Source organism: Diplotaxodon limnothrissa, linkage group LG12 (assembly GCF_057381915.1).
Source record: "Diplotaxodon limnothrissa isolate DT_005_m linkage group LG12, D_limnothrissa_male_GT1.1, whole genome shotgun sequence".
Classification (NCBI taxonomy): domain Eukaryota; kingdom Metazoa; phylum Chordata; class Actinopteri; order Cichliformes; family Cichlidae; genus Diplotaxodon; species Diplotaxodon limnothrissa.
In genome coordinates, this window is record NC_140607.1 from 22450001 (window position 1) to 22462898 (window position 12898).

The 12898-nt window shown below is 39.6% G+C and overlaps 2 protein-coding genes across 2 annotated transcripts in view; one reads left to right on the forward strand and one right to left on the reverse strand.

Annotated features, from left to right (window-relative positions):
• Positions 1 to 3913, forward strand: part of vps13a (vacuolar protein sorting 13 homolog A) — a 43812-nt gene extending 39899 nt beyond the window's left edge. Inside the window, exons 73-76 of the mRNA XM_085367346.1 lie at positions 1086 to 1171; positions 2110 to 2233; positions 2341 to 2415; positions 2517 to 3913. Coding sequence (XP_085223472.1) covers positions 1086 to 1171; positions 2110 to 2233; positions 2341 to 2415; positions 2517 to 2567 — 336 coding nt within the window. The 3' untranslated portion in view covers positions 2568 to 3913. The remainder of the gene's footprint in view (positions 1 to 1085; positions 1172 to 2109; positions 2234 to 2340; positions 2416 to 2516) is intronic.
• A 714-nt stretch (positions 3914 to 4627) lies between these two features.
• Positions 4628 to 12898, reverse strand: LOC146621330 (guanine nucleotide-binding protein subunit alpha-14-like). The gene is made up of 7 exons (XM_085368335.1): positions 12775 to 12898; positions 7383 to 7567; positions 7124 to 7278; positions 6841 to 6981; positions 6001 to 6130; positions 5760 to 5913; positions 4628 to 4812 (listed from the first exon to the last, which is right to left on the reverse strand). The coding sequence occupies exons 1-7, from the start codon at positions 12893 to 12895 to the stop codon at positions 4628 to 4630; spliced, it is 1071 nt and encodes a 356-aa protein (XP_085224461.1). The 5' UTR covers positions 12896 to 12898.

The following is a 12898-nucleotide window of genomic DNA, read 5'->3' on the forward strand; positions in this document are numbered from 1 at the left end:
GTCGCCTTATCAGCAGAAAGATTCGCACCTTCCGTCTGATCTAACCCTCCACACTTTTCTCCTGTCATGTCCGCAGAGGCAAGTGGCGTACAGTGAATGGCGTAGATCTGGCTCAGAGGATAAGGGAGATGAGTGAAAACAGCTAGCAGTGACAGAAGTGAAAGCTGTAGAGTTGGTGTTTTGTGTGTAGTCTGTGCTGGAGGGTTGTCTCAAAGTTTGGAGATCATGTTTGGTTAGATTAAAGTGAACCAAAGTAGGGACTTTCATTACTGGTGTCACTGGTTTAGAAGATTTTATTATTTTTTATATTTTGTTGTTAACTGTGTTTTTTTTATTTTTCATCACCCTTTTTTTGTTTGTTTTGTTTTTTTCCCTGCTCCACAACAACAAACTAAAAATGATTTCAGCCACCATTTTTCAGCCAAGTCCAACTTGGCTGTAAACCTCGTATCACATGACCATTAACCATTCATGATTAAGGTTGATGCATTTGTTTCCTGCTGGAGAAGGTTTGTGTGAAGGTCACACAAATGCTGACTCGTATGATCTAATCAGAAAACTAAAGTCTGAAAGTCTGTGTCCTCTTGTCCAAACTAAAACACAGTCCTAGCAGTTGTAAAGGTCTCTCAATTAAATATCCTGAAATGTCATCTGAGAGCTGCATGTTAACAGTGCAATGTTTATGCTTTTTTTTTTTAAAAGCCATTGTTGTGGACCAGGCATTTTCTTATTAGTTTACTTATTAGTGTTCATCTTTAAGTCATCATAATCACACTTTTTTCCTTCATTGTTATGTTTTTTTTGTCATTACTTGGAACCTTTCACTGATATTTTGTTCTTAATAAAGTCTTTGCATTTCAAACTTCCACCTGCCATCGTCTTTGTTTCATCCTGTCCTGCATCTGAATCCCACAACATGTTCCAATCTCGTTACAGGGAAACTATTGTGCAGATACTGATTCACTGTTTTTGCTGTGGTAGCTCATGCTTCCTTTACTTTTATATACAGTTTTTGACAGACAGTGACGTATTTTTCAATGTTGTTGTTTGGACAGATATTTTTCTAGTCTTTCTTTCTTTTTTAGAAAATTGAGAATGGACGTTTTGCCAGCTACAGGTACTTTGCTCATGCTAAAGTCAATGAATCTGACTTTCTCATGATCACCAAGAGGTGAGTGGTTTTTTTGGGGGGTTTTCTTTACCCTTTTTTGTTTGTTTTCTTCTGTTCAAGAAAGTGTTTTACTTGAGATAATGACCAAGAGCTGAGATATGGTTCAAATGATGCATAATTTTTTCTTTTCTAATCAGTTTGGATGCTAAAATTTTTGTAAAAGTTTATATAGTATTTGCGTATTTCTACCAAGACTTTCAGATCAACTGTGAAGAAAATTCTTTCCTTTGTTTTCATTCATTTGTTTTAATGTTCTGCTGTACTTCTTGTACTTGACTCTCTATTAACAGCGTTACATTCAAATTCAATTCTAACTAATGTAAAGATTTGAGTTCATACTTCTGACATACAGTACCTTCATTGCCCACCAGGGGGCTGCAGCCCACACTGTAACACAGACTGCATAAAACTTGGATGTAGCTGGCATGGTGTCAGCTGTTGCTTTGTGGAGCTCCGTTTTGAATCCTGGAGATCAGCATTTCCACTGCTGCTGTCTTGGTTTAAAAAAACAAAACAATAGAATACCCCCCCCCCCCCCCCCCCAAAAAAAAAAAAAAAAAATCCCGCCCAAAATATGGATGTAACGAGATAGTAAGCTGTATATTGAAGTTTTATTCAAAAATCCATTTTTTTTTAATTCAGTTAAACCAAAATGAATGATTGACCCACAAACTGAGCTGGAAAATGTTTACAGTCGAGACAGGAAGCTGTTTTCACAAAGATAGGACCAAAAGTCTTTTTACAACCACACAGGTATCGCCATCTGGTGGCATTCAGATTAAGGTTTAAGGCACTCGCATGTTGGCTTCATCTTATGTCTTTTTACTTTTTTAATGCCTATGACTGGAAATCATTGTTTTGGGGATAAAGAAACTGAAATATAAAGTTTACATTTTTCTTTATTCATTCCTTTTAAACACACATCTTTTTTTTCCCAGGGGAATATTTTTTGTGACCAAAGGCACTTTTGGTCAGCTGACCTGTGAGTGGCAGTATCTGTTTGAAGAGTTCACCAAGGATCCAACCATTATAGAGGACCGCCGACTTCGCATTGAGGCCAAGGTAAAAACAAACAAACAACAAAGATGTTACCATTATTTACTACCCAAATTTTTCATTATTATTATTATTATTATTACTTCTGCACTGAACCTCGCCTTCCACTGCAGGAGAGAGTGAAGTCAGTCTTTCATGCCAAAGAGTTTGGGAAGATAATAAACTTCAAAACTCCAGAGATAGCCAAAGTAAGTTTGCAATTTGGACTCAAGCTGATATTTCCTTTCAGTCGGGATACACGACTAGTGAAAATAATTAGTTCTAACTTTGGGTCATTATTTATTTTCAGTGGGTTCTCACCAAATTGGAGGATGCAAGAGAGAGTTTACCCAAGTACTGACTCTGAAGATCGAGAAATGCTAAACACACGAGCTCTGTGTGTGCCAGTGCCTTTTTTTCTTTACTGCATGCTTTTTTTTTTTTCCCTCCGTGTGTGACTAGTGAATAAACGATGTGGACTGTCGGTGTGTGTCGGGGCTGAAAGACACAGTGTGCATGTAGACAGATTGCTGATTTCCATCCACTTTGCTTTGCATTCATTATTTTACACCTGGTCATGTTTTTTGTTTTTATTATAGTTCTCTTTATTAAAACGTTAAGTCTGGAGTTTACGAACAGGTTCTGTTATTGCCTGCTTGAAGGATTGTACGAATGGAGGATTGTGATTCCTTAGATGTACTTGTTCTAATCAAACACACATTAAAGCTGCTGTTGGACGAACTTTGAAAGGGGAAAAGAATGAGCGGGCCTCCACCTGCAGCTCATACCTCTGTTTCAAGTCTCTCCCACCAGATGAGCACAGGATTTTGCACATTACGCACAGTTAAAAAAGGATTTTTGTTGACCTTGAGCTTCATGTGGATACCCCCGGCTCTAGCGGGTGAAAACTTTCTTAACCCTCCACCTCTTTCTCACTGCCCAAGAGAGCCAAGAAGAGGTAGAAGAGGACTCCCACTCCCCCACAAACGCTATTGTTGACCCCCCCCCCCCCTTTCATAATGAAACCAAAAACATTTTTGCCTACCGTAGCTTTAGAGATTCAGTTTAACTTTCATTTCTGGATGTAAAGGAGGATTTGGGTGTAGAAATGTCAATCTTAACAGTGACTGGTAGGGGGGGAAAAAAATCCCTCGAGTATCACTGAGGCCAAATTAACTGTAATTGTTGTAGCACATTTAATGTTGCACACTGTTTCTTTTACTGGATTATATAAAAGGCATGCTAATATGAATTAGTATGGCTTTATAGTACACATAATTCAAAAAATGTGCATCCTTAAAGTTCTTTTTCCTATTTTTTTTATACATTGCAGAATAAAGACTGTTGAGTGTGTGAGTCAGAGATGCATGCTATTTTTATACTGTACTTACATGCATCAGTTTGCTGTATATGACCTAATATGATGTCTATCTGTATATATCCATCCTCGCATCAGACTTTGAGGAGCTTGCAGTATGAAATTTTGTGATTTTTATGTTTTTATACCACACATATGCAATGCCAAACATGCTGATGAATTATACAGAGAAAAGGTATATATTGAAAATAAAGGAATGCTAATTATTATTATCAGCTGCTGTTTACTCTGATGTATATTTCAAAGATTTGATTTTGGTCTTGGGCGCATCACGATATAATATCACTCAATTTCATTTACATCGTTTTGTTTTCGGGGAGCAAAATATTCACTGCAGTGGCTTTTTCTTTTTCATGCTGTTTTCAATAAAGTTTTTTGAATTCAAAGCGGTCTTCATTTATTCCTCGCACCAAGAAAACGTCAGGCACCTGACTTGTACTCTTTATTAAATAATTATCTCTTTATTGAAAATAACCATAAATAGAAGAAACAGTTGTATTTTTTTTCCTAAAGCACATCTCAGACTATTTACATCTGACACTCTATGAACTCCGTGGCTCTGCTGACTGTCCTGAGTAAATAAGGCACTTACATGCGTCTCAGTGTTAGAGCAACCATTTCTAAACATTATGAAATCACAAAACCGGGCTAAAGAGCATCCTTATCAAACTATTACATGGGGATACATTTACATACATTAAAGCACTCAGATCATATGTCTATTTAAATAAGTAGTTCACACAACAGGTCAGTTACTTGCTACTAATTTTCACTTTCTCATTTCCACTGTAATGTATCATTTACAGCAAATACTAAAAAACTACAAGGGAAACTAAAGCATCTAAACACAATTTCATGTTAGTATGTCTGGTACAGGATGTTTGTATTCTCTCTTTTTTGGATCTCCCTTGTTAGAAATGAAACAATTTCAAATTGCTTCTTTTTTTTGGTTTAAGCTTGATTGATAATTAGATTCTTTTCTATTTCGGCTTTCCTCAGGTCTTCTCTTGTATGCATTTGCTCCTGTGCTGTATGCAACCTTTCTACACCAGGTTGAAGTCCCCGAGGTTGTGCCTGAGGATGGTGTCTTTGACGGCCACGAAGACAAAGCGGATGTTTTCTGTGTCCGTGGCGCAGGTGAAGTGAGAATACAACGTCTTGTCCTTGTCTTGTTCTTGGTACATTTTTAGGATGAATTTTTGAGCTGCTACTTGATCCTGCTGAGGTCCTGCAATTCAGGGTTGATATTATTTAAATATGTCAGTAAATTCAACATACGCTCACCAGACACTTGATTGGGTAGACTTGTTCAACTGCTTGTTAATGCAAATATCTAATCTGCCAATTACATGACAGGAACTCAATGCATTTTACGACCTGCTGAAGTTCAAACTGAGCATCAGAATGGGGAAGAAAAGTGATTTAAGTGACTTTAAATGTTGGTACCAAACAGGCTGGTCTGAGTATTTCAAATTTACTGAGACACAACCATCTGTAGTGTTTACAGTGAATAGTCTGAAAGTGAAAGATGATCTGTGAGTAGCAGTCCTCACAGAGGTCAGAGGTCAGAGGAGAATGGCCAGACGTGATGATATAGTAACTAATGGTAATTAACTACTGATTTCAACCGAGGTATGCAGAAGAGCATCTTCTGAAGCAGATGGTCTACAGCAGCAGAAGACCACACATGGTTTCACCTCTTGTCAGCCAAAAACACCAAACCAAAACTGAAATTCTAAGTCTTGATACTTAAAGATTAAAAATGTGTTTAAAAAAAAACAATCAGTTATTTTATTTTGAACAAATTATGGGTTTTTAATGCAGAACAAATTTGGTGATTTTCTTGTGGGCTTGTATCAAGGAGGGAGGGGCGGAGCTTAGACTAATGATTGCCAATGTGGACCAAAATTCCTGCTGAATGTTTTCAGCTCCTTTTAAAATCTCAGCCATGAAGAATTAAACCAATTCTGATGGTAAAGGAGGTTCAACCTGGTACCAGCACAGTGTACCTAATATAGTGTCAGTTGAGTATTTTTAGTCTATTTCAACACTTCCATAAAAATGAGTACCGTGCAGCGATTGTATGATGAAGGACTTAATTAGATCAGCTAAGTAATTACAAATCTTGTGGTGGAATAAGAGCTGAAATCAAGATGAGCATTCACTCAGTCTAACCTGTGAATTCAGGGAAGTAGGTGGATAAGTGAGAGTACAAGATCTTCTCCTTGAGGATGTCGGTCTTGTTGAGGAAAAGTATGACAGATGAGCGCTGGAACCAGGGGTAGGTGATGATGGTCTTGAACAGGGCCTTGCTCTCCTCCATGCGGTTCTGAGATGTTTAAAGGGATCAAACACATGTAAAACTCCAGGAGGATGTAAACTGAAATCATCATTTGCTGTGTCGTTAAATTCTCACCTCATTGTCGCACTCAGCCAGGACCTGATCGTATTCGCTGAGTGCCACCAAGAAAATGATGGAGGTGACGTTCTCAAAGCAGTGGATCCACTTTCTCCGCTCTGATCTTTGACCACCCACATCAACCATCCTGTCATAAAAGCAGCCAAGAAAAGTCACGCCACCTTCGAGGTCGGTGCCATGCCTGTGGCCAGTTCCAGTGCTGCTGCTATTATTTTGGTTCATAGAGTATTTCAAAGTAGAATGGGAGGCAGAGCCTTCAGCTTTCAGGCCCCTCTTCTGTGGAACCAGCTCCCAGTTTGGATTTGGGATACAGACAGCCTCTCTACTTTTAAGATTAGATTTAAAACTTTGCGTTTTGATAAAGCATATAGTTAGGGCTGGATCAGGTGATCTGTTAGTTATGCTACAATAGGTCTAGGCTGCATTGGCTTCCCATGAAGCACTGAGTGTTTCTTCTTCACTCACCTTTTACACATCACTCTTTAATCATTAGCTATTATTAATCTCTGGCTCTCTTACACAGTGTGTTGTTTGTCCTGTCGCCCTCACCTTATCCTCGAACAGTTGCAGCAGATGGCCGCCCCTCCCAGAATCTGATTCTGTTAAGAGTTTTCTTCCTGTTACAAGGGAGGTTTTCCTTGCTACTGTCACCAAGTGCTTTTTCAAAGGGAGTTGTTTAATTGTTGGCACTTTCTCTGCATTACTGTAAGGTCTTTACCTTAAGATATAAAGCACCTTGAGGTGACTGCTGTTTGTCATTTGATGCTATATAAACTCAACTGAACTGAATTGAAATGAAACTCTGTGCAGTGCAGAAGATGTCAATATGCACCTCACCTGAAAATGACATTCTGATCCTTAGACCACATGTCAAAGGGGTATTCAATGATACCAGTGGTTGGGACTCGGACTCTGAGGATGTCGTCAAGATCAGGTATGTATGAGGGCTGTGAAATCCGATCCAGATCTGTGAGATAGCTAAAAAGAAAAATATGCAGGGAGAAAAAAAAAACACTAAGAAAGGAGAAATGTAGAAAACTTAAAATGTAAACCAAATTTGATCTAGAAAAGTACAGAGATCTGCGCACACTGTTAAAGATCATAAATGCCTAATTCTCACTATTTGGTGGAGTCGGACAGCTGGTACTCCCTGCGCCGATCATAGCACTCCTGTATTCCAGGATCATCCCACAGACTCTTGACAGCCATGGCGAGGTTGCTATCTAAGTCCTTCACCTTATCCACCTCCACCTCCAGGACTGCGCTGGCATGGCTCTATGGACACACCAAGAAGACAAAAAGACAGTGAGGTAACAATGAGGTAACCATCCATCAAGTCTTTATTGTAAAGGACTGGAACAGAGTCAGTCTGCCTGTACCTGGTTCTGGGGATCAGTGAAAGATATACCAAGAGCCTCCATAGCTCGGACCATTGTCTGCATGGACGTGTAGATGTTCTGGTACACCAGCTTGGCATAGCTCCTTTTGTCCTCGTCTGTATATCCTCCTCCATGGATAATCCTCATTTGTTTGATAAAGGTGCTCTTTCCACTCTCTCCAGTGCCTGTGAGACACATTGAGGATTAAACTCAATAATAGATTTATTTGGTCTACAATTTTTTGCCTCGTTGCAAATTAACATTCTGCAAATCAAACCAAAGTAAACATCTGCTGGCTGCGTGAGCAGACGGGAATGCAGTTTTATGTCTAAGGTCTGTTTTTAAAAATCTGCATTCACGTGACAGCCTGTTTCTCAGCAGTGCTCATCGGTGCAGGATTTGACCATTTTAATTGTCATGTTTCTGAATTTTAAAGAAATCATGCTGATGAGTCAGTTACGACTGCTTTCATTGTCTTGATTTTGATGCCAGACAACAGGTTCTCATAGTACCTAGAAGTATTTAAGTATCAAAACCACCAGTAATAACATTAGTCTAACTACAGCTATAAAGAGGAAGAAAACAAATGTTAAGTATAAGAAAATTAGAGTACTTATTGTACAAGCAGATTATATCATTATAGTATAAATACTGAAATGTGTAAGCATCACTTATGTGCAGGTTGATATGGAGCTCATATGTGTGCTGCTGAGAGCTACATAGATAATGTTTTATTAAACGTATTGATATGCACACACTTACTAGATAAATTCAATTGCCCTATAGTATAATACTTTGAGTGGTGGAGGGATGTTTTATTTTGTCATGCCTCTATAATTATTAATCAACCCCAGAAGCCCTGCAAACGGTCCAGAATGTGGCTGTGAGGCTGCTCAACAGGTCCTTAAAAGGTCCCATGTGACACCGATTCTTTCTTCTTTAGGCTGACTTCCAAAATTTTAGTGATCACTTTGGGTCTGAACCATTTAACAGAGAGGCTGTGCCTCAAGAGCTAGAGCAGGTCATTTACCTGTTGTAAGGCTGGTGGTTTGATCCGCGGCTACTCCGCTCTGCATGCCAAACTATCCTGGAGAAAGATACTGAACATTGAGTTGTTGTGTGTGGTCAGTGCTAGCTAGATGTTTGACCTTTAATTGTGCTAATTAAATTGGAAATGGACTGGTTTATTTCCAGTTTACTATGGTCAGTTGCCTCCATGTATTAGTAAATTACTACATTCATATGCAAATACGAGATCTTTGAGGTCAGCTGATCAGAGCTTGCTGGTGGTATCTGGTCCAGGTTAAAGATAAAAGACGAGCCTAATTTTCTACTCTTCATTTATCCCAAGAGAATATATTATGGCCACTGCAAGCAAGCAAATTTATCTCTCTGCTGCAAAGACACAAACGAAAAAAGTCATGGGAGTCTCTATCCCTCCTTACAGTGACAATTTTAAACTTGAAGTTGTCTACGATACAGTAAAATGTACCCCTGCCCAGTGTCATGCATCCATGCCCCTTCTGCAAGAGCATAAAGTTTATATATACTTTAAAATATTACTGAGCTGCATCCTGGTGAGTTATTACTGCAACTCAATATTTATGATATTTACATTAAAAAAGACCCAAATTTGAATTATTACGTGTGATGTTGCACAGGTGTTGCATACTGTATGCCAGCTGGCAGCTGCCTGGCAGCTACATTAAAGACCCATCTGTCTTTTTATGAACAACTTTTTACTAAGAGATAAGTTAAAAGAAATAAAAACAAGTTCTGTGACAACTCTCAATACCCAGCTTGTCCACGCAGGGACGCAAGCTGAACGATTTGAATGTATATTTGACTGCCAAAGGGACACTCGCCAATATCCGAGAACAGGAAGTTTAAATATCACAAATTGCCCGAAATAAAATTCAACATATCATTCATAGCTTTAGTTTCACCTGGTTGAATAAAATATTTTAGTCAACCTTGCTTAATTTGCTTCTGAAAAATGACCTTCCTTTGGTCAGATGGAAAAATAAATAAAACAAAAGCCCTCCTAACTTCCAATAATTAATTCAACAAGAACGGTGCACTTTTTCACCCTGAAACCTTTCCTGAGTGACAGGATCAGATGCACGCTTAATAACTCAGAGACTCGGTGTGTATTTGGACTCAAGCTCTCCATCTAAAAGGTCTTTCGACTAACTTATATTTCACTAAAACATAATATACTAGATGCATACATACTTGTTCTTATTAAAAGGTATGCAAACCACACACACACACAGTCCCTTTCTGCCATGTTACTCTTCAGCTCTTACAGCAAAAACTCGTAATATTCTCATTGAGATCACATGATGCACAGCCGATTTGGTAAACAAATGTGTTTGTTAACAGACCTGAATATTGGAGGTTGCTGTGTTTGTGTATGTGTGTGGGTTTATGCAGGGATGGGTGGGGAGTTTCATCTTTTGGGCAGTCGGTGTGTGCATGTGTGTCCAGCTTGCATGTACGACACAGCTTCATACCTGCACACTTCCTCAATTGGGGAACGCTGTAACACGAGGCGGTGGTGCCCGCGTGAATGAATGTGATGTTAGTGTCATGAGATAACGGCTACTGTCAAAGTCTGTCCTCTCCGGGTTTTTTTTGTTGTCACAACTGAAATGTACCTGCTAGGCAACGACTGTGCAGAGGCACAAAACAAAAAACATGAGAAGTCACTAATCTGCAAAATTTGACTTTTAAAAACAAACAAACAAAAAAAAAACAAGATCCAGCAGATCTACTGCTACATTCAAACATATTCCAGTTAAAAATAACAGAAAAAACAACACTTCTTCCAAAAAGAAGAACCAAACAGTATTTCAGTGTCTATATATGTAAATGTATGTATTGATATTTGAGGGTATATATCGAAGGTATGTGTATATCCATATTTTTAAGTGTGCGCATGTGCATTTATACATTTAAACATGTTTATATGCATATATAGTATAAATATTATAATATAAATAATATTATTTATCACAACTGTGATAACGATCCTGTAGCGTGGGTAGGCGTTGTAAGGATACATGTATGTATAGATGTATAATTGCATATGTTTGTTGTATGCACATCATGTGTCGGTATGAATGCACTTTTATGTGTGTGTGGGTAATTGGCAGGTCATTTGAAAGTAAGATAAATATTGCTATCATTCCATAAATAGGAAGGATCATATAAGTTTATACTTCTTCTTAATCCTTCTCAGGCATAAAAAGTTGAGTTATTTATACACAGACGACTAACATACTGAATATTTGACTATACCTATCTACTGAGCTGTGATGATTCGGTATGCAAGTCGGCAGCTGTTCAAGTCAAATTTAAGGCCTCTGACAAAAAAGGGCAGAAAGTGAAGGTGTTGATCTCTTGCACTCTCAGTAGACCTGACTCTGACCATCCTAATGAAATCCACTGAGAGCTGAGTCACTCTGACCAGGTAACAAAAGGTTACTTTCTAGATCATGGCTGTCATACTCCTTTTACACTGTGGCCCACACAGAGCCCTGTTTGATCTTAGTGGGCTGGAGCAGTAGATTTATTACCTGGAAAAGAAAACCCTCCAAATCATTCCTCTTTCTGTCTGTTAGAGAGTTATCTCTGGGATGCTGGGATGATAGCTCCTTCAGGACTTAAACTCCGGTCAGAGAGTGGGGCACAGAGAGTGATGTCCAGATATACTTTAATGGAAGTTAACAGCAGCTCAACAGTACAGCAGTAGGCATACTGAACAAGTGTGGGAGGGGCGGACATGCGTGTGGTTCGTTGCACTTATAGCGATGCGACTGAAATATAAGGAGACTTTCGGTCACCGTCAGTGTAAAGACATTTAAGTATACATTAAATAGCTCAGACGGCATGAGAAAAACAAACGCATTTGCAACAGAAACACTCCAACGTGACTCTTTGTTCTCCCACTTTAAGAAAGGAGAATGATGATGAAATGCTTAAAAATGACAGAAAAAAAGCAGTTTATTTCCCAGACTATCCTGCAGACTGACATAAAATACACTTTGAATAATAACATTTATGTCCTTCTTCTTTGCATTTACCACATTATCCAAAGTTATTGCCTCTGTCAGTGCGCCCCAGAGCAGTTGTGGCTACAATGTAGCTTGCCATCACCAGTGTGTGAATGGGTGGATGACTGAATGTAGTGTAAAGCGCTTTGGTGTCCTTAGGGACTAAGTTAAGTGCTATACAAATACAGGCCATTTACCATTTATTTAGGGGGCTGGATTGGGCTCTTTGATGGCCAGGTTCTGGGCCCTGGGCCTTATGTTTGAAACTCTTTCAGCCTGAACAGAGACCTCAGGGTCATCCTTTTTTCTGGAAAGTCCCTCCACGTTTTGACTTCTCTCAACTACCTTTGTGATGCGTTAAACAAAACTGCTGGAGTCCAGCTGTCTGTAACAGCCTACAGTGAGCTGCGAAAATGGTTTTCTTTTAAAGCAAATGAATGTTGGTTTGGGGGCAAAAACATAACGCTGTGTTTTGAGTGAAATGATCTGCTAAGAGAACAGTTGGTAAAAACCAATAGCTTGTGCTCTGTGATGCATTTGCATGACTTTTGCATGAAACGCTAGTTATGGCTTTCAAACACACCACTGACCAAGGCGTGGATGGCGACTGGTTCCTGAAGTGCTCCCACACTACTGCAGTAAAATGCGCCCCCCCCCCAGGAAGAGAGTGAGTGAGTGAGTGAGTGAGAGAGAGAGAGAGTGTGTGTGTGTGTGTGTGTGTGTGTGTGTGTGTGTGTGTGTTTCTGTGGCCAGGTGGAGACTTACCGACCCCAGCAGGCAAAAAGTACTCAAGGATTCAAATCTCCGACCACGCTTAAATCAATGGCAGCGCCATGGCGCGCGGCTGCGCATACCCTGGATGTTCTCGGAAAGCCAGTGCGCCTCAACTGTGAAACGCTGCTCATGACTTGAATCCTCTCATGTAGCCACACGTGGCAATGACAAAATGTTGCGTGCTGGATATAATATATATAAAATTATATATTTGCCTTCTAAAGTGTGCATTTTACTTTCATATGGCTAAATGAATACTAGTCGACAGGCGTCAGAGCTCTGTCCCACCTGCCACGATACCCGTGGCCAGGAAGCGGTGAAGTAATGGCAAATTTTGAGCTGTCTCCCACAACTGAAAATGAAAACGCCTGGATCCTTCCGCTAGAGGAACAACTTTAAGAGCAAATGTTTTAAAGCTTTTCTTTTGCCCGGAAAAGAACATTTATGGCTACAATCTAGATAAAACTTTTGAATGATTTACAGCAAAGCACGAGGAGAATGAGGAGGACTCCGTGAAGTCAGTTACCCTCCGAGCTGGTGTTCAGGTTAGTGATGCTCACCTAAAAGCAGCAACTTGAGCTCCATGCGAGAGTCCTCCTTGTCCCTCCGCAGCTGCTTCTCAATCTCCTCGTTGATCCTCTGGTTCTCTCTCTCCTCCGCTGAAAGACAGCATCCAGCCATCGC